Raw genomic sequence first — 22,040 nt, forward strand, 5'->3', positions numbered from 1 at the left:
ATGCCATGGTGAAAAAAAAAAACAATTTTGGTGAGTTTTGTTTGTATGAGTTCCCCTTATCTTTGTTCATTTATTTTATCTTTGTTCTTTTTTTGTGTTACCCCTGCCAGCATTTGGAAGTGAGTTTCTCACTTCCTCTATCAGAAGTAATCGCATTCTGAACCTTTTATTCTAGAAAATAGCGATCCTTTATCATTTTACAATAACAATTGCATTGCTGTCCCTTTTTGACCTTCTTGAATAACTACCTAGTGTCAAAAAAGGAGATCGAAATTCTATTATTGCTTTTTTACACTAACAATGCTACTACTTACGACTAGCACGTGGGTAGACACATTCTCTGGTCAATGCAGACACTTCGTTGTTTACGTTCATTTGAGGCGTGTACAACCTTGAACTAATATAAGAAATTACCCCCTGTTTTTGTAACTTATTTTTGTTCGTTCGTCTATATTCGTAATAATTTAGACTTTCATAGCTCAGCCTCCAGAAGACATACACATCTAATTTTTCGTATACCCGATCCATATATCGTTAAGAATCCCTCATTTAAAAATCAACGCTCTACATTTGCGTTAAGGCGAGTAAATCGATCTACAAAATTTGACAATTCGTGTGAGAAGAATAAATTTTTTTACAAAAACTGGGGGTTAGTCTATCCGATGTTTATACGGTGCGGTGGTGCAGTGGTTAGCATGTTTGCTTTGCATTCTTAACGTCATGGGTATGATTCCCAGGCCAGGCAATATCACATTTTTAAAATTGCAACATTAATGTAGGCGACAATTTCAACTAAGAATAGTTCTTTAAAACCTTGGGTACCTTGGAAAATAATTCGAATAATAAAAAAGTAAAAAGAAAAAAAAATAAATAATAAATAAAATTTTTTTCGTCACAACCAATTTTATCGCTAAAAGTACTTCTAGGAAGTCTCGAAAGCGGCATTTACAAGTAGTGTCGTGGACGTGGTTCATTTCTTCCCGAACGGTGTGTCTACTTCAATTTGAATGCGAGATCGCGGATGTGCATTTCTACCGCCTGGGAGTGACTGCGATGGGCGATAACAAATGCTTGCTGGGACACCATGAGACTCTGGTGTTTATTTGTTTCTTCTTTCTCATTCTTCTTTGTGCTCTGATATTTGAGTTAACCACAGTCTGAGAAGGGTTTTGGTCGTAATTTGAGTTTTCTTTTCATATTTGTTGTGGTTTTATGGTATTCCTTTTATTGGGGTAGGTGCTTGGAGGATGGGCGCAATGGAGTAGTTATGTTTCTTCATTCAATTTGTTGCCTTTTTAGTTAGACCTGGCAAAACCTTACCATGTGTAGTGTTTGCCAATGCTCACAATATTAAACGTGACATTTATACCAAAGTTGTGTGGAAAGTGTATACAAGAATTATATACGATCAAATCAAAAATTTCAGTAACAGGTTGTCTGGGCTGACAATAGTTTTTGTGAAAATTCTAGATTACAATAGTTCCTACCATAGGTATTGTCAATAATTTTTACAATATTGAGGAATTTCGCAAGTTGTTTTAGTTTTGTATGTTTGGAGCAAACGATGGTATTTTTGGTTACAATTTCAATGCTTGAACAAAACAAATGAATTGTTGGAACAAAAATAGATATTGTTGTTCCAACAAAAGCGACAAATATTTTTTTATGCGTGTAATGATTTCACATTATCAGTTCACGCAGGGCTTAATTTTTTTCTGACACATGACCGTTTTTGGACGACCATCACGACCTTTGTTTTTTAACGAGTGTCAGCCACGATTGAATTCATTAAACCAGTTTATCATAGTGCCATAGGATCGTCCTTTATCGATATACAAAGATTTAAGATTTTATAGACGCATTCTTGCCATGAAAGTTATGAAAAATGATCGGACGAAAATGTTCACAAGAAATTCCATTTTTGTTTTGCAAATTGATTTTTTCAAGTCAATGTAAACAACACGACACATTGTCGTATGTCAATCTGTCCTAAGTACGTTTAGGCTAAAAACTGGAAATGTTAAATGGCTGCTGGCAACACACAGTGTTGCCTAGGCTAGGTTGTTATCGTGCATCCCTCGTACAAATGCACAAAGACATAATACCCTTTACCACAATAGTGTGTAGGGTATAATTATCACTTAGTGAACACGGTGCGCCTTAACTAACTTTAAATGAAAGGTGCTTACACCTGGGATGTTTTTGCGGATCCTAAAACTACAATGTTCATAGATGAGAAAAAACAAAAAAGAATTGCCGGAGAGATTTTCAAATAAATCGAGGTCAAAGTTCACATTTTTAAGGTTTTTTTAGGTTTCTACGATTTTGCTTGGAAACCGCAAGTCCAATCGAAATGGAATTGGAGATAATGTTGTAGCTGTGAAAATTCTCTACAAGATTGATATTTTCGTAGGTGTTACCAGTTTTGAGATATAGAAGTTCAAAATGGGACAATGCACTGACTGTATCGCATCCTTATAAAACGATGTCATGCAAGGTTTGCCTTAACTAACTTTAAAGCCGCTTTTACCTGGGAAGTTTTTGCGGATTCTGAAACAGCAATATTAATAGATGAGAAAAATCAAAAAACAAAAAAATACCCCGGGTGATTTTTTTTTTGTTTTGTTTTTTTTTTATCTCATCTATGAACATTGTAGTTTCAAAATCAGCATTAGGGTGTCCAAAACCGAAACCGGTTAACCGGTTACCCGGTTTTGAGTTACAAAACCGAAACCGGTTTTCACCAAAAACGTCATTTTCGGTTAACCGAAAAAACCGGTTATTTGTGTCGGTTAACCGGTTTTAAAAAAATATTAATATTTATAATATTTATTTAAAATTGTATTCTTGAAAGTAAACTAAACTTAACTAACACAAGGTACGAGACAAGTTGTAAATGTCAGATACCTTTAAATTTGAAAAATATTTTGTGAAAATGTATAGTTGTTCAACTGAACGATCTATGAAACAACTGCGCACACGTAATATCACAAGGTACTTTGAATGACGTTACTCATACGTTTTTTAATTAGTAAAGTAGACGAAGAAATTCCCCGCAGTAATGTTGGCGACATTTCCGGAGTATTTCAGCCATGTAAAGCTTCTCTACAAAAGTGGTGTTTTAGACAAGCCGTTCGAACTCGGCGATAAACTGTAGGTCCCATATCATTGAGCTAATATGAATCGGTGTACACTCATTGATATGAGAGAAGTCTCCCATGTCCCTTATGGGATGTTTGTGGAACAAATATTATAAGGGTTTTTACTATTCTTAGAGCACAATTTCGGTCTAAATTTTCCTGTCCCCACTTCGATGTTGAATATGAAATAACGTGTATATTATGAGATAATTATATAATAACGAAGTCGTTATACTTAATTTACCCCTTTCCGCACATTTTTAATCAAATATTTACCAATTATGATCAATTTTCTACCTATTTTGCAAAACCGATTAAAACCGATTAACCGGTTTTGAAAAATTTTGAAAACCGAAAACCGGTTTTTGGAAAAGTTGAAAATTTCGGTTAACCGAAAACCGTTTTGTTTGGAAAAACCGGTTTTTTGGACACCCTAATCAGCATAAACTTCCCAGCACCTTCCATATTAAAGTTAGTTAAGGTGCACCGTTTGAAGAGCAGGGCTCACATCAGATTTGAATTTATAAAGTGATGAGCATTTCCAATTTTATGTGCATACAGATACAAATAACAATTCCACTATTTTGTCATTTTTTTACACATTCCGAAAAAAAAACTTAGTTTGGATTTAGAAATTTTTTTGGTAACTTACCCAACTTGTTATGAATAGAATGTAAAATATTCCATAATGTAATATAATTTCTCATGCAAATAATACTAAAACTTGCATTCCTGTGTCACAGTTCAAAGACATATTAGATGAAACACAAAAATTTAATTTCAACATCTAGAAGGTATTTGTGTTTGGAATTTTTGGAAATATGTATTTAACTATTACAAACACTCTTACAACATGCATTGCCTTCAGTGAGATGGAATTTGTTTTCAGCTGCTCTTTGATTTCTTCACACCTCTCTCATTCACCCTTTTTTGTTCTGGACGTTATCCTCATATACCATTTCCACTTTGTTCACTTAATACATACATACGCAAATATATCCTTTATGTGTTTATGTAGCTACGCATTCATATGTAAATAACTGTACACATACACCTGTATTTGTGGATGGATGTATGCAGTTCTTTTGGGCTTGTATGTGCATAAATGTGTTTCACTTTTCATTTGAATATATGAAAATTTTGATGTTTATACAGATGTTGCATAGTTTTTCTTTTTGTTTTTCCCAAAGAGCATGTACCGTTTAATATTCTAGAACTCGAATGCTTCCAAATTTGTCCCGTAACAACTGACGAACGATCTGGCTTACGACAAGAAACGTCTGTAAACGCGAAAATCTGAAAGTTAACTGAGTAACTTAAATTGTATTTAATAAAATTTTCCGTTTAATCATCGCCCAATAGGCCAGGCTGGCGGCCGTATTGGCGTCGCTAATGAAACTGCTGGTGTTGGTGCATGTTCGAAGAAATGATTATAAAAGAAACAAAAACTTTAAGCATTTTATAGCCACGACGAAAATAAAACAAATAAAACAGAAATCTTAAACTGCATGAAAATAATAATTACTTGGAATACGAAAGCTGGCTAGATTTCGACTTAAACGGCAGATGCACTTAGCCATTTTCTGTAGCTGCTGCACACGGGGAGAACACCACACATCCGAAGAAAATGTGTTATAGTACCACATTCAACAGGCCCATCAATTTCCATTCGCCACACATGGCTGAGTGTGTGTGTACTACATATTCGACTAGCTAGTCAAACTGTCAGCTAGTCCGTCCGCCAGCTAGCTAGCTCTGAAAACACCATCTTCAGTTACGCCAAGTTGGAGGAGTGGAAATTAGAAACGACATTTAACTACTTACCCACATACCCACATGGTTAAATGTTGTATGTACATTATACCTACATACATATGTATGCAGTTGCCATCAACAAGCCAAGTAAACAACAAAAACCAAAATCATTCACTTAGCAGTAAAGCCCGCAGACATGCGAATTTCGTACTCGACTGCATGGCAAGAGCAATTAAAGAAATTTAATTTTCAAAGTCAAAACCTTAATCAAAACTGTAATTAAAAGAGAGAAAAAGAGCGACTCAACGCAACGAAACTTGGCCTATACTTCTTCATATTTTTAAGAATACGACAAGAAGTAAAGCAACAGAAACTATTTTCTAGATTGTTGACCAGCGATCTTGAACAACAAGTGTAATATAAATGTGTGTGTAATAAATAAGGTCATTTTACAGAAAAGAATTTAATTAAACAATCTAATTTTTTCTTTGTAGGCTTTCAATATTATCAATATTTTTCAAGTCAAACTTTCAAACAAAATTTGATTTGTAAGCTTGTTCAGCTAGCTTAAAATGATTACTTCAGATTATATTTTTCTGGTTCCTGGTAAATCCTCAGTCTCTAAAACATATCTGTTTTTTTATCTGATAAGGAAGCATAAGTCGATGTGGAAAAATTTATTTTTGCTCTCCTGAAAATTCGCAATTTCCGACACATGAGTTTTCTATAAAAATTGCAGATTTATTTTAATCAATGTAGCACTGTGCCAAACATCGTTCGAATCGTTATCGCTTTTTTACTAAAAGTATGGCAACACTGTCTTGTACATCTTATTTCATCCTGTGACATCTTGAAAACTCTGTAATTTTTTCGAGGTAGTATATGTTTGTCTCGCATGGAGATTCTTGGATGTCAGTGGTAATCCAAAAATGTCCATGAGGATGAAGATTAAAAAGTCTCAAAATTATTTTATATCTTTTATTATTTTAAAGGCGAAAATATATTTCATTTGTATTTTTAATATTCCAATACTCTCTTGTTTATTTTTTTTCAGGAGACGTTTCCGTCGAATATATTCAAGGCTTGCCACATCTTACAATACCTCTTCCGAGCAGAAATGAAAAATGTCGTTTTGCCCTTAAACCAGTCTCACATCGTGTAGGTGATCTTATTAATATGCTGAAAACAGAAGATCGAGGTATTGATCGTGCCACAATTCTAAATCAGTCTGGCGTTAGAATAGCATCAACGTGTAACATAGAAAGTCTAATGGATGAACCGTTTTGGTAAGTTTGGAAGAAAAGAAATAATATTTTTTATAATAGATTAGATTACACGATGAAATAAAGTATTATAGTTAGAAACTTCGAATTCTTAGTTACAGTTTAAAATTAAAGTTTTTTAATATTGCCCATTTACTCAAAGAGTGGTATAATTCAAAAAATATCTCAAAAACTCGACGAGTTACAGATCATTTATTACAAGTTTTGCATAATTCAACACAAAACACTTCAAATCATGCTTGATCTTGCACAAAGCTTAGCACTGATATCTGGCTAGCTGTTTGCAAAATATGGTGCAATTAGTTATTTTAGTTTTTATTTAATAATGTTTTTAGGTTGGGAAGTCAAATTTGAATCGCCTACTCGAAACGCGTTTTTCTCGAAACTAGATTTTTTGAGATGTGCCACTCTTAGAGTAAATGAGCGATATGTTCTTCATTTAGTCTTAACTAAAAAGTTATACACTTCGGCTCATCTGAATAGAACCAGCCTACAAATACCGTTATATCTTAGAGTAAATGAGCGATATGTTCTTTTTTTAGTCTTAACTAAAAGGTTATATGTATAAGAGCTATAATAAAAAAATCTGAAACGACATGTTATCTAGGTTATGAATATGGCTTTATTGAACAGTGGTCTCAGTTGTAGTAACAGCGACAAAAAAACTTCCAATGTAGATGTCAACATAAAACTTTTGTCACATGTTGTAACAAACTTAGTTAACAAAATGTTGTAAAAATAATTTTATAAATTTTAAATTTAAATAGTATGAAAGGTATATTAAATTTTTCCGTTTAGTAACGTATTGAAATAATCATTTGCGATCCTATAAAGGATGGTTTTAAAAAATCTATGTCGGATTTTTTTTTTGGCAGCACCCCCCATAATGTGTTTAGTTTTGTTAGATTTTAAGATTGTCAAAGGTTGAGTTCAATCGGTATATGTTAATACGTGCCACTGGAGCCTCGAAGTTTCCATAGTAATTTGTATGGGGCCAAAAGCGAATTTTCACGAATTTCATTGATGTGGCTAGAAAACGAATCATACAAAAATCCCTCTTGCGTCCGAACAGAAATTTGATCAAATGTATTCTAGGTACGCAGAACTTTTGGTATTGAAAATGGGCTATATAGTCCACGTTTTGGTATAGCCCCCATACAAACTGACGCATCGACACATTAATGAAATTTGAAGGTATTCCTTCCTATTTTTGGCATTTTGTGTTTCAAAAGTTAGCTACATATTGTGACCAAGAAAACTTTTCCACCTACAATTGTGAACATACCCAGCAAAATAAATTGGAAGTAGTGCAATGTGGACTAGTTCTTTCACGGCATGTTTTGATGCAGTTCAAACGGAGTCGTGAAAAAGGCACTCCATTCCTCACATTTTAACTGCATTTGGATTGGATTGGAGCTTGGATTAAATGGAGAGCGGAGGAAACACGCATGGTTGCGATTGAATTCAATGAAGATTTTTCATAATTTGTGTTAATGTAATAAAGTTCTTAATATTTTTCTTTTACACAAATAATAAATGCATTTTATTTGTTCTGGGATATTTTGTGGCTTGCACACATTTCGCAGAATGTATCAAAACACGTGCTTTGGACTGCATCCTATTCTACCCCCAAAGGGTTAGTTAAAATGCAATGCCAAAGGGTCAGTTAAAATGCAGTGCCAGAGGGTCAGTTAAAATGCAGTGCCAAAGGGTCAGTTAAAATGGAGTGCATCTTTCAGTAGTCACGTTCTTGTAAAAATCATGAGTGAAAATGCATAATTTGATGCACTTCCAAATCACTTGTACATATGATTTAACTGCCTCTTTGAAGGCAAACTTTTTGCTGGGTAGGTATAGCCCATAACCATACCGCCCGATTACAATTTTATTTCCGAAAACTTCATGGTGGAGGGTACGTATAAAACGTTCAGCTACACTATTTTATTTCAATTTGTAATACACTTATTTTGTTTTTGTATTTTTGAACGCACACGCAATACGCAAAGTTTTAGGTTTTGACTTTATGAAATTTTTAGAGAAACTGCAAAACATGAATGAAAAGTAAAAAGTGGAACGATTAGAGTAAGGAGGCGATACAGTCAGTACATTGTCCAATTTTAACTTCTATATCTCAAAAATGGTAAAACCTATGACAATATCACGAAAGTCAATCTTGTAGAAAATTTTCACTGCTACAACATTTTCTCTAATCTCATTTCGATATGACTTGCGGTTTCCAAGAAAATCGTGAAAACCTGAAAAGCTCCTAAAAATTTCAACTTGAATCGCGATTTATTTAAAAGGCGCTCCGGTGATTTTTTTGTTTTTTGATTTTTCACATCTATGAACATTGTAGTTTCAGAACCTATGTTTTGCGTGTAAAATTTACAAGTGCCATTCAATTTCCTTTGAATCCCGCGTGAATTAGTTTTTTTACGCAACGGATCTAATGAGCCCTTCCGCGATCGAATCCATCACCTAAAACCGCGGATATAGATACCTTGGAAATGGGAAAATCACCAAAAAAATGTTTTGACAAATCCGCGTACTAAACCGCATTATTGCATTATTGTTATTATTATTTACTATCAGACCCAGCCCCGCGTTGCTGGCCCATCGTTATGAGTTTTAATGTCAACTTTTTATCGACTTTATGCTAGACAATTCAAAAACAGATATTTTCTACCTCACTTCTTCGGTCTATTGTCAAACCGAGGAGGATTTTAAATTTATCAACAGATTTGGTCTGTTACCTTTGTTTTCTCCTACGGACTTTGTCGGATTTTTTCGCCAATTTATGCTGTTTAGGATTTATGCTGTTTAGGATTTATTATCGTACATGTTCCTGTCTTTATCCTAAAGCGATCTAATTATAAAAGTTAAAAAAATTATTAAGTCGAATTCTCCCGCTTATTGAGACTTATATGTTTTAGCTGTTCATGGCTGATGGACCGCTGACCCTGCACTCATAAGCTTAGCAAATATAGCGATTATAAAACAATAGGCCCCGAAATTTGTCTGGACCACGGGACATTCCTGAACATTTTCTGAAAATTAGGTTCAGTAGTTTTGGAAACATAATGTTTTGAAAAAAAGGGGACGTGGTCATCAGTTTTCAAGATGTAACATATTAAAAAAAGTGGGCGTGGTCCGGTATTTTCGCTCCAAATATGTACCTAGGGTGCACACAACCTCATTGGCTACCAAAATGTATGCTGAAACCGATATAATCATAAGTTTGGCTTATACATATAGCGTTTAAAAGAAAGACATGGGGAAGGTACCCCACCTCTTCCGAAATTCGTAAAATATACAAAACAACGGCAAACATTGAGCTTTTGCTGCAAATTTTATGGAAATCCCTTCAGTGGTATTGGAGTTATGACATATTTAAAAAAACAGGCGTGGTCAGGTCTCTAGGCCCTAAAGAAGTACCTAGATTGTAGATTAATCCGTAAATTTTTAAACCGATACATGCATAATTTTTGCAAATATAACGTTTTTTTAAAATATCGCATAGGGGAGTTACCCCGCCCCCTCTAGAATTCAATAAAATATGTAGCCTGTTTTCGGGGACCACCCCTGTACATTCCCTGACAATTTCAGTAGATTTTGCAGAAAAGATTTAAATTGAAAATTGGAAAAAGTGGGTGTGGTAAACTTTTCTTTCCATAAAAACCTAAGTTGGCTTATGACAGCATTTGATTTTTATTCATAAAGATAAGGCGTTTTTTTAAATATGCCCCCTTCAAAATTCAAGAAAATATGCATACTGTTTTCACCGGGGGCCATCCCTGTACATTCCCTGAAATTTTCAGGAAAATCGGTTCAGTAGTTTTGCAGATGCAACATATTTTAAAAAGTGGGTGTGGTCAAGTCTTTGGGTCCTAAAAAAGTTAGAGACACTACCACAATTGTCTCGCAAATTAACTTCCAAATAGATACATTCGTAATTATTGTATTGTTTTAAAAAATAGGGTATAGGGGAAGTACCCCGCCCCTTCCAAAATTCAACTGAATTTGTAGCCTATTTTAACCGGGGCCATTCCTGTACATTCCCTGACAATCTCAGAAAAATCGGTTCAGTAGTTTTTGTAGGAAAGATAAAAATTGAAAAATGAAAAAAAGTGGACGTAAAAGTGGGTGTGGTAAATTTTTCTTTGCACAAAAACCTAAGTCGGGTTATGGCCGTTCTCAACTGATGTCATTACCAACAAACGACATTCGATTTTTATTTATGTATGTATATAGATTATTTATTAATAGATTGATAGATTTACAATATTACTAATAAAACCTATCAATCAATCTATCAATGCATTATGTGATGCAACTGATGGCACACTTTGGCCGCTGAGTGAAACATCGAAATATGCATAGATATTGGAAGAGATTGATTCGCTGTATCCAAAATCGGATGTGCATCAACCGACTTTAACTAATTCGCGAATAACAGGCTTTTTAATTTTCATATTTTTTGAATGATTGTAATTTCAATATTGCTCTTAATTTCCTATCCTTATAAGTTTTCACAGTAAGCAGTTAAGCTATTGCGATGGTAAACCATATTTCTTGATGAAGTTTTAGCAGTATTTATTAATTATTGTACGGGATTTAAGCGAAATAGTTGGAGAACTCCCAAATATTTTTGTTTTTAAATTTTTCTAATCGAACCAAAAAATATATTTGGAATAAAATTTTAACAATAAGTTTTTTCTCGTTTGTTGTTGTTGTTTATAATTTTGGTTTCATATTTTTTACGCGATGTCTAGATTCTGACGTATTTTAATTTATTTTTTAGAGGTTTATACGGACACTGAGGTAGTATAATTTAGATTTGCTCCCAGATTTTTTATACCCTCCACCATATGGAGGGTATAATTAAATTTGTCATTCCGTTTGTAACACATCGAAATATTCGTCGGAGACCCTATAAAGGATATATATTATTGATCAGCATAAAATTCTATGTCGATTTGACCATGTCCGTCTGTCCGTCCGTCCGCCTGTCTGTTGAAATCAAGATACAGCTCGCAATTTTAAAGATGGAGAGTCAAAATTTGGTACAGAAGTTTTTATCCTACCAAAATGGCTGAAATTTGATACGTAGTCTTCTTTGGGGGTATAAAACTTTCCCCCAGAATTTTGTCGGTATCGGTCCACACCTTCATATAGCCCCCATAGAACGGTACCTCTCGATTTTCGGTATTTTGAAGGTTTTAGCTTCATTATCACACCGAAATGGCTGAAATTTGGTACTTAGTTTACGTTGGTGGTATAAAACTTTCCCCCAGAACTTTGTCGGTATCGGTCCATGCCTTCATATAGCCCCCATAGAACGGTACCTCCCGATTTTCGGTATTTTGAACGTTGTGGCCTCAATATTCCACCGAAATGGCTGAAATTTGGTATTTAGACTTCGTTGCGGGTACTCAAACTTCCCTTTTAAATTTGTCGGTATAGGTCCACGCCTTTATACAGCTCCCATGGAAAGGTACCTCCCGATTTTTCGTATTTTGAAGGTTGTGTCTTCAATATTCCACCAAAATGGCTGAAATTTGGTATTTAGTCTTCAATGTGGTATAAAACTGTTCGCCAGAAATATGTCTGTACAGGTCCACGCTTTCATAATGCCCCATTTCTGACTAAAATTCATCGGTATAGGTCCACGTTTCGATATAGCCCCCATAGAAAGGTACCTTCTGATTTTCGTAATACTGAAGATTGTGACGTCAATATCCAACCGAAAGGCTGAAATTCGTTATTTCGTCTTCCAAGAGTTATAAAATATTTCAGAAGAGTATTATCAGTATAGGTCCACTTCTTCTTATATCCCCATAGAAGCGTACTTCTTGATTTTCGGTATTTTTAAGTTTTAGCCACATTCTCTTACCGAAACATAGGAAATTTGGTATTTAGTCTTCTTTGAGCCTAAAAACTTTCCGTCAGAAATTTGTCGGTATAGATCGACGTTTTGAAATAGCCCCCATAGAATGGTGCCTCACATTGTTCTACCGAAATTGCTGAAATATACGAAAGGAAACTAATTATTCCATTTTACTTCAATACAACTTGTGGTGGAGGGTATAACAAGTTCGGCCCGCCCGAACTTAACGCCGTTCTTACTTGTTTTTAATTTTCAGCGAAAATAAAAACAAATTTTAGAAATTATGGTGGATCTACGGATGGGTATCAAATGCTGTTACTGACATATGCTTACATTTTCTTAATACAACAAATAAGACATTTTAAAATATTTTTTCATTCTAAGAAGAGAATAAAAACCGCTATAGCTTTTGCGCGCATCGGCAAATTTTGTGAACGCGAACAGATGTGAAACCAGAATTTTTCCCTTAACCAATATACCAAAAATCGTGCTCGCAAAATATTTTTAATTTTTTTCAAATGGAATTGTAAAGGACATTTGGTTTTTACTATATACTCGTACATATACATATTTTGGAAAACCGACTGAAACTTTCTAACTTGTTTCTATTGCTACTTTTCGATGTGATACAGCCGAATCAATGTTCCATGATTTTGAACGCATATTGCATGACACAATACCTAAGGGAAAACAACACAAAGCAGAAAGGGTCAAAGTTTAGGAAAAAAATGAAACATGGAGCACGTTTTATTTATTTTATATGGTATATGAAATTACCCTCGGAGTCGACTCCGGCCTCGTGAAAATAACTGGCTTGGAGTCGAAGGAAAAATGGTTTGTCTGTCTCTACAATCCTGGCAAATCTAGATAAATAATAAATATGTAGTATCATTTCGGCAATTTAAAGCTTGGGATGTATGTATGATCACATCAGCAATGTACATATCGCTCATTTACAGTGGCACAACTCGAAAAACGCGTTTTTTGAGTTAGCAAATTCTATTTTTTCTACGACTTCTATGTTATCAGACATTTGTCATGGAAAACATAAAGATTAAACGGACAAATATCCGTCGCTGTAAAATACATTGCATTTGAGAAATTAAAGTTTGATGACAGAGAAGCCACTCTAGTGCCGAAATGTCTGACAAGCTGACTTTACCAACAGCGAAGCCAGGTCACATAATTTGGTGGTTGTATGGGTTCGAATCACTTAACATGATTGAACTTTCCTCAATCAACGAGAAAATTAATAAATATTTTAGGTTATGTTTGTGAAGACATTTTATTTTGTAAGCGATTTTTATCATATTTGTTTTATATTTTGAACAAGGATTGTATTTTAATACTTACAAATTCAATACTTGAACAAAACAAATAAGAGTTGAGAAAAATATCTATTATTGCTCTTACAATTGAAAAAAAATATTTGTTCTCTACGTGCGTATTTATTCTAATGGACCTCTCCCAATATTAATTTTATACTTTCTTTTTCATTTTAGGATACACATCAATGACCAGAAATACAAAGTGGTACCGCCAAAAAGAGAAAAGGTTGAACTTGAGGATTTGAAAAAGTTGGGAGACGTTAAAGCCTTAGTAGCTCAGGTACAAAATTGATTTTCATATATTATTTACATGCATACGATATTCAAAAGTAATATTCGAATACTATTTAAATTGCCAAACATTAAATCGTTATTAATTGCAGTTTCGTTATTCCAAATTAATATATTTTGGTCTGCATTTTTTAAATTTTTTCATATTTTCCTTTTGTTACGGAAATACGGGAAAACTATGACAAAACCATAATAAAACAATTCGTGAAAATTCTCTAAAGTAATTGTTGTTTTAAAAAAAAAATTACAATTTACAACCCAAATTTACGGAAAATTATTTACGTAAAATAAAAACTAACGGAATAAATTCGTAATAATATTTTAAAAATTAGTTGTGATTCCGGTAGATCTTTCATTAATAGTATACTCAATTAATAAAATGTTTGATTTCATATATTGCCATGCTAAACCATGAATTTTTAATGATTTCCTAAATATTTGAGGACTGTTTGAGTTTAACTTTTGCATATTGTATGACATGCACACATTTTCTGTAACATAACAAATTTCATTTATCCTTTTACAGCTGTACGAAGCCTTACATGTAGGCGAATATCACATAGAAAAGGAGCAGGAATTGAATACAAAACTAGAAGACTTGAAATATCAATTGGCTCCACTGGAGCGGGTAAGAAAGAATATCACAATGCCATAAATACATTGTCATTTTTTCTATTTTCTATTTTTTCATTATTTTTTAGCAAAAAAGCGAACTCAGTGCTCAGGCTGAAAGAAAAACCAATATTATGACATGGGTTGGTTTGGGCCTGATGTCGGTGCAATTTGGCATTTTGGCTCGGCTCACATGGTGGGAATACTCTTGGGATATTATGGAACCTGTTACATATTTTGTTACCTATGGCACGGCCATGGCCATGTATGCCTACTATTGCGTTACAAAGACAGTAAGCTTTTGAATTACATCTGTGAAAAGTAAAAGTTATTAAGTAAACTCTTTAATATTTCCAGGAATACAATATACCGGAAGTGAAAGACCGCCATTACCTCCTAACCCTGTACAAACGTGCCAAAAAGAGGAATTTCGATGTTGAAACATACAATTCACTGAGACGCCAAATAGCTGAAATCGAATATGACTTGCGTCGCTTGCGTGATCCTCTGAACTTGCAACTGCCACCTCATGTCGATCGTTCACAGGAGAAGCCTCCACTAAAACCTGGCCAACATGCGGCAGTCACCTCCACCTCATCCACTGACGTTTCGAGTTCCACTGTTGTTAAGAAATCTGGCTTTAAAATACCCTTTCTTGACTCGAAAAACTAAATGATGTGTTCGGACGATTTGTTCTGCTGATCGATCACACCACCAGTTCACAGTTCACACACCACCTTATCAGCCGAAAATTAAGATGACAATGATGAGGTTCTGTGTAAAATCTTGTGTGTGTGACTGTGTTTTTTTCGTATATTATAATTAATTTAATTTTAATTTATGTTGATACTTTGTATCGATACCTCATTTAAAAAATGCTGTGCTTACTGTACTACTTACAAAAAAAACTACTTCAGAAGTGTTCGTTTCGTTTGGACTAACTCTTTGCAAGGCTGGCTGGCTAATTGTACAGAAACTCTATGTATATCTCCTAAGCCATAATTGTTAAGAAAAATGGTCGTCCCTAAATTAATTATTGCTATTCGTTTTTGTGTTGTATTTGTATAATACATTAGTTTTGTTTTTCTTTAACCAAAAGTTAGCGAAAATTCCATCAATTGCTATTTTGTTCACACTCGCTCCTTACAACATTTTCTCTATTATCATTTCCTTTGGTTAAAGTCCAAAAGTTAAGTATTTATTTTGCTTGATTTCATTTATTTTTAAGTTAGAAAATTCTTCTGTTTTAATTAAGATCAACTATTGGACAATATATGGAAATTTGATATAATTTCCACGAAATATTTAAAAATTTCCATTTGCTAATATGTTTTTTTCTTATTTATGTATGACTGTATATTTTTATTTGCCACTCAGTAATATATTTCGCCAATTTATTTGTATTTTAATTTTGTGGTATTTACATAGTTGTTATTGTGCAAATGTATACAACTTTTCTTTATTATTTTTATTTTATTAGTTCGTAGCGAGTTTGATCCCATAAATCTAAATAAAACGTTTATTATTTTATGACAAAATTTTGAGTTGCGAATTTATTATTGTTTCATTTTTATTATTTTTATATCGCAAAAGATAAGGTTTCTTCTGGTAAATGGGACTGCATGGGCGTAGCCAGGAATAGCATGGGAGGGGCAGCTGCCCCCCCCCCCCCATACATCCTACAAAACAGTTCATTTGGATGTAAGATATTATGAATATTTCGAAAAAAAAAATAAACATTTGCCCCCTAGAACGACCAAAAAGCATTCCTGGCTACGCCCATGTAGGACTGTATCCTTTTCCAGCCCGCACTAGATTATTTTTCGAACACTTCCCTTACACCATTTTACTATTGCAATATTACATTATAGTGATTTGGAATTTCACAGCCAGAGATTAATTGTGAATTACAAATTTTATATACATATATAAAATTCTTATTTCGTTTGCACTTACATAGGTGTGCCGATAGAGCAGAAATCAAAATGTTCATGTTCACATACGATTCATCGAACCAATGTTACAGGAAAATTTTTCAACTCATTTAAATCTGTTACACTTAGTAAGGTCTTTGTTTATGTCGAACTCCAAAACAATTATTTTTGAATTAATTCGCAAAGGATAACTAAAAAAAAAAACATGTTTGGCGGCCGACGTAATCTTCGTAATTACCGTCTAAAATTGACCGGAAACTTTATTGATTATAATAGTTAATTTAACATTTCATTGAGATACGAAGCCAAAAAGGCTTGTCTGTAGGATAGCCAACTCGTCAACTCATCACCTTTTGGTAATTGTGGTAACTTTGTTACGAAAATTAGGAAATGATATTGGTGTTTTTCCTTTTTTGATTGATGAGTAGATTTTACTACAAAACAAATGAAAACAAGTAAGAACGGCGTTAAGTTCGGCGAACTTGTTATACCCTCCACCACGAGCTGTATTGAATGAAGTAAAACTGAACAAATAGTTTCCACTCGTTTATGAAGAAGAATAAATATCAAATTCAAGCAATTTCGGTAAAGCAATGTGGCTTACTTTGAAAATGCTGAAATTCGGGAGATGCCGTTCTATGGGAGCTATATGAAGGCGTGGACCTGTACGGAAAATTGTTTGTACTACCAACGAAGACTAAATACCATATTTCAGCCATTTCGGTGGAATATTGAAGCCACAACCTTTAAAATATCGAAAATCGGAAGGTACTGTTCTATGGGAGCAATATGAAGGAGTAAACCTATACATACAAAATCTCAGGTGGAAAGTTCTGCACCCCAACAAAGATTAAATACTAAATTTTAGCCATTTCGCTGGAATATTGAGGCCTCAACCTTCAAAATACCGAAAACTAGCATGTGCAGTTCTATGGAGGCTGTATGAAGGCGTGAACCTACACCGACATATTAAGAGGGGAAAGTTGAATACCAAATTTCAGCCATTTTGATGGATTATTGTGGCCATAACTTTGAAAATACCGAAAATCGGGAGGTACCGTGGGGGGCTGTACTAAGGCATGGACCTGTACCGACACATTTCTGGCGGAAAGTTTTATACCCCAAATGAAGACTATATACCAAATTTCAGCCATTTCGAGGAATATTGAGGCCACAACCTTCAAAATTCTGTTCTTTGGGGGCTATATGAAGGCGTGGACCTATACCGTCAAATTTAATATGGAAAGTTTTATACCCCAAACGAAGACCTTAATGCTAAATTTCACCCATTTAGGAGGAATATTGAGACCACAACCTTCAAAATACCGTAAATCGCGAGGTACTGTTTTATGAGGGCTATATTAAAGCGTGGACCTATACCGACAAATTTCATATGGAAAGTTTTACACCCCAAATGAAGACTAAATACCTAATTTCAGCCGCAAATCGGGAGGTACCTTTCTGTGTGGGCTATATGAAGGCGTAGGCCTATAACGAAAAAATTCTGTGGAAAACTTAAATACCCCCAACGAAAACTAAGTATAAAATTTCTATTTCAGTGTGATAATGAAGCTAAAACCTTCAAAAATCCGAAAATTGGGTGGTACTGTTCTATGGGGGCTATATCAAAACGTGGATCGATATAGCCCATTCGCAATACCAAACATCCTAAGAGTAATAGAAACTTCTATACTCAATTACAACGCTCTATCTTAAAAATTTGCGAGCTGTATCTTGATTTCAACAGACGGACGGACAGACGGGCATGAATATTTCGATGTGTTGAAAACGGAATGACCAATTTAATTATACCCTCCATATTATGATGGAGGGTAGATATTGCTGCACTATAGGCAAGATCGTGTGCCTTTTTGTTATTTAACACAACACAAACAAATTATTAGTCTTTAATTGTATGGTGCCCGATGCTGTCACAGAGGCTTTATACAGATTGGATTTCCCTAAAATAACGACAAATCTGTTTTATTGATTTACAGCCGTAATTTAGGTTCTTGTTGTTGTTGTAGCAACGCAAATATCTTGGTTCGTGTATTATTTAATCCTGGACTGAATGCGTACATAATCAAATGCAGCGTGCCGTGTGGTCCCAATCCGCATGCAGGGCATGCGTTGTGTATCGTGCCATTCATTCGGCCCAATATGAATTGAGGCGTCTGCATCGTCCAAATCCCAACTGGGCTAAAACCACTCGTATTTACTTTGGGAACTGGCGTTCTTCTGCTGCAATGGATGGGGGTGGTCTCCAAGTACGTTATTCACACTGTCTCGCAGTGTGAAAGCTATCCAAGCCTGTCTAATAGGCTCGTTGGTCTAGAGGTTCTCGTTTTTACCTTGGACCTCTCAAGATCATAAAGATCTTTCCCGATGTGCCTGAGTGGGGGCAAGCGTTTCCACTAAATCGTGACAGGGATGCTCCTGAGATAACACCGAAGCAGATACTGCATCGACTTCCAGTTACGTTGATGTATCGGTCTAATGTTCTTCTACTCATAAATATGATCCACTGATGTTATGAGGAGGCGCCCTATTACAGTCCTCAAGGCGGCATTCTTGCACTGCGTAGCGCTAACACTTGCGTACCACACTGGCAACGCATAGATTACCACAGGCCGGCCTATTGCTTTGTAAGAGGTCAACAAGGGGTCTTTGTCAGCACACTTGAGAACCAATATTTTGGGGTGGTTAGTGGTCGGAATCAGGACACCATCGACCACTATATTCAGTGGGAGCCACATTTCAGCCGTCCAAGTCGTGAACAGAACTGCAGTAGGTCAGCTATGTAGACATTTAATGTATCGCATATTTCATCGACGATAGGACCCGATGCCAAGATGGCACAATCATCGGCATACATTACGATCTGGAGGGTTGGGGAATTTCAGATAGGTGGAAGTTAAACAGTTCCGGAGATGTCACCCCCTCTTGGAGAACTCTCTGCTTCATTCAAAGGGTCTTAGGTACAGTACTCCGCCTTGCAGTACAACCATTTTAATCTTGCGGAACTTGGATTTTTAGCTGCGGCATTCAACGAAGGATTGTCAAGTAAGCAAACCAATTTTTGACATCATAAGAAAGAATAGAGTTGATGAAGTCAGAAATCGGCATCGAGTGAACAGATCAAGCGCTGTCACAATGGTCTGTTCGGGTGTTCATTGCTGAATTAGCGAACTCGGAACCTTTATGGTTATCTCTTGCAAAGCCGTGGTTGTACTATGATCTTCCCTGGAACCATGTTGATGGAAGCAATGCGATCGAGCAGTAAGATTATCCATTGGTAGGGGATTTATTTGTCTGGCGTTAGACTTGAAATTTAACGAGCCACCATCTAAATATCCGGAATTGTCAATTGGGAAATTTAGACTTTTGTGGTGCCACCGTTGTGCAATGGTATGCACACCTGCCTGTCACTTAGAAGGGCTGAGGTTCGATTCAGGCCAGGCCAGCCAACATTAAATTTTCAACGGTGGCAAAATACCCCCCAATAATAAATATTAGGTCCCATATCATTGAGGTGTACTCAATGATATGAGAGAAGTCTGCTTACTGAGAGCAAGTGTAATTTATGCTCCCTTGCTCTCAGTAAGCGCACACTGCCAGTCGCTGGACTTTACCTCAACTCTTTTTTTAGTTTCACTAAAATCGGTAACTTTAAAACGCAAATTTTTGAATTAAAAGTCCAAATAAAAGTTGACAACACTTTTGCATGGAGTGGACAATATTTCGCCATTGTGTTTGTATGTTATCGGGACGAGGAGTGCTTTGATTAAGCAATTGGGACAATTGATTTGAATTTGCTGTAGCTATCTGCTTTGATTGCAGCTTACCGATGTCTAACTTTCGTGTTGTATCTGTTCGTACTTTATTCGCTATGTTTAACCGGGTACGTACCTTTGCTGCAACAAGGTAGTAGTCCGAGTCTATGTTTGCTCCTCAGAACGAACGTGCATCCAACACGCTCGATGAATGTCTTTCATCTATCACAACGTGATCTGATTTCATTTCTTGTTTTCTGATCCGGAGACAGCCAGGTGCCCTTACGAATGTAGAGATGCTTAAATCTGGTGCTGCTAACTACCATATTTTTTGCCGTATTTTTTCTCCTTTCCAATTTTGGCATTAAATTCGCCTAGTATAATTTTAATGTCATGGGCAGGGCAACGGTCATAAGTTTCTTCTAAGCGCTCGTAGAATATATCATATAATCATTACCGAATTATATCATTATTTACCGAAATTAGAAGCATTTTAAACTTACCGATTTTTGTCGGTAACTCAAAAAATGAGTTAGAGAATCGCACTACAAGCGTAGGAGCCGTAATCGAGGACATTTTTCGACTTAAACTGAAGTTCTGATTTATTAGTTTAAGTCGAAATTATTTTCTGAACTACGGCTTCTACACCAGGAAAATTGCTCGTCCACGGCCCGCAGACCCCAACTACGAAGCGTTTTAATATGTATTCAATGGTATTATTATACCTGTTTTTTTGCACAAAAATGAAAAAATACATTCAAATTAAAAATTTGCATCTCGGCTTTATAAAAATTAAATTTTGTTTTAAATTTTAATGTAATTTTTTTATTTTATTTCTCTTTTTACAGCATACACACATCCGTAAAATACTATCACAAACAGTGGCTGTCACTGAAAATGATGCAACATGAAATAAAAAATGCAATCGTTGATAACTTCGAAACGAGTTGAAAATGTTTAACAATTTAAAATATAATTTTGTAGGCTGAAAAGTTGTCTTTAAGATGGCATAGATAAATATTTCATTTTCATTTACATTGAAAATGATGTATCACAATAATCGATTAATAATTTCCAAATTGTTGTCTTTTTATGCCATTTTAGTAATCAGAATAATGGAATAATTTGTTCCCTATCGTTTTCAGTAGTTTTGTAATTGATTCCGACAGAAAGAATGATTTTCCTGGCGTAATTTTGGCATGATCGTAGTTAGAGCCCCTTTGTGGGCAATTTGGCTAAAAATTTCTAGTTTTGAAGTTATTTTCCCAAAAATTACTATGAAAAATCATTAACGGTTATGTCCAGATTACGTACAAACAATTTAACGATGTATGGAAAGTCCTGTATCAGTCAGGCTTGCCACATATTAGAATAGTCTTTAACGCCACAGCCCTGATAGAGGAAAAAATAAGGGCATAGAACCAACATTCTTGCATTTTTCTTTGAAAATAGTTTTTAGAAACATTGTTAGCAATGTCTTGACCATGATTGCTTTTATAAAAACACAAATTTTAACATCCTTTGTTGCCATTCAAGCCTATACAATACTACTCCCTTCGACGACTTTCATAGAATCACTCATATTATTTTTTTGGTGCGGGTTATTTCAAGTTGTGTCGTATATTTGCGGGCATTATGCGGTGTAACATCCTTAGTTCAGATGAAAATCAGTATATCTGGTGTAAAATCAATATATTATTGTGGAAGAAGCCAACACACACCTGCATTTAAATAAATGAACTGTCGCTATTAAAACTCTTCGTAAGGAGTATAATTGTTTGGGCTTGAATGGCAACAAAGGGTGTTGAACTTTTTGTTTTTATAAAAGCAAACATTTCTGAAAACTACTTCCAAAGAAAAGTGCAACGATTTTTGTTTTATGCCCTGACTTTTTGCTTCTATCAGGGCAACGCCGTTAAAGACTAGTATAATATAGGGCAAGCCTGTCTAATACAGGACTTTTCATATATCATTAGATTGTTTGTACGCACTCTGGACATAAGCCTTAATGATTTTTCATAGTCATTTTTTGGAAAA

The 22,040-nt window shown here is 35.0% G+C and overlaps 1 protein-coding gene across 7 annotated transcripts in view; it reads left to right on the forward strand.

Annotated features, from left to right (window-relative positions):
• Positions 1–15,834, forward strand: part of MCU (mitochondrial calcium uniporter) — a 304,006-nt gene extending 288,172 nt beyond the window's left edge. For all 7 annotated transcript variants that reach the window (XM_073984268.1, XM_073984265.1, XM_073984266.1 and 4 more), the window contains 5 exons: positions 5,950–6,181; positions 13,568–13,673; positions 14,211–14,312; positions 14,386–14,589; positions 14,654–15,834. In XM_073984268.1, coding sequence (XP_073840369.1) covers positions 5,950–6,181; positions 13,568–13,673; positions 14,211–14,312; positions 14,386–14,589; positions 14,654–14,968 — 959 coding nt within the window. In that variant the 3' untranslated portion in view covers positions 14,969–15,834. The remainder of the gene's footprint in view (positions 1–5,949; positions 6,182–13,567; positions 13,674–14,210; positions 14,313–14,385; positions 14,590–14,653) is intronic.
• The last annotated feature ends 6,206 nt before the right edge of the window (positions 15,835–22,040 follow it).

Source organism: Musca autumnalis, unplaced genomic scaffold, assembly GCF_047663935.1.
Source record: "Musca autumnalis isolate F117 unplaced genomic scaffold, ASM4766393v1 scaffold_4, whole genome shotgun sequence".
Classification (NCBI taxonomy): Eukaryota; Metazoa; Arthropoda; class Insecta; order Diptera; family Muscidae; genus Musca; species Musca autumnalis.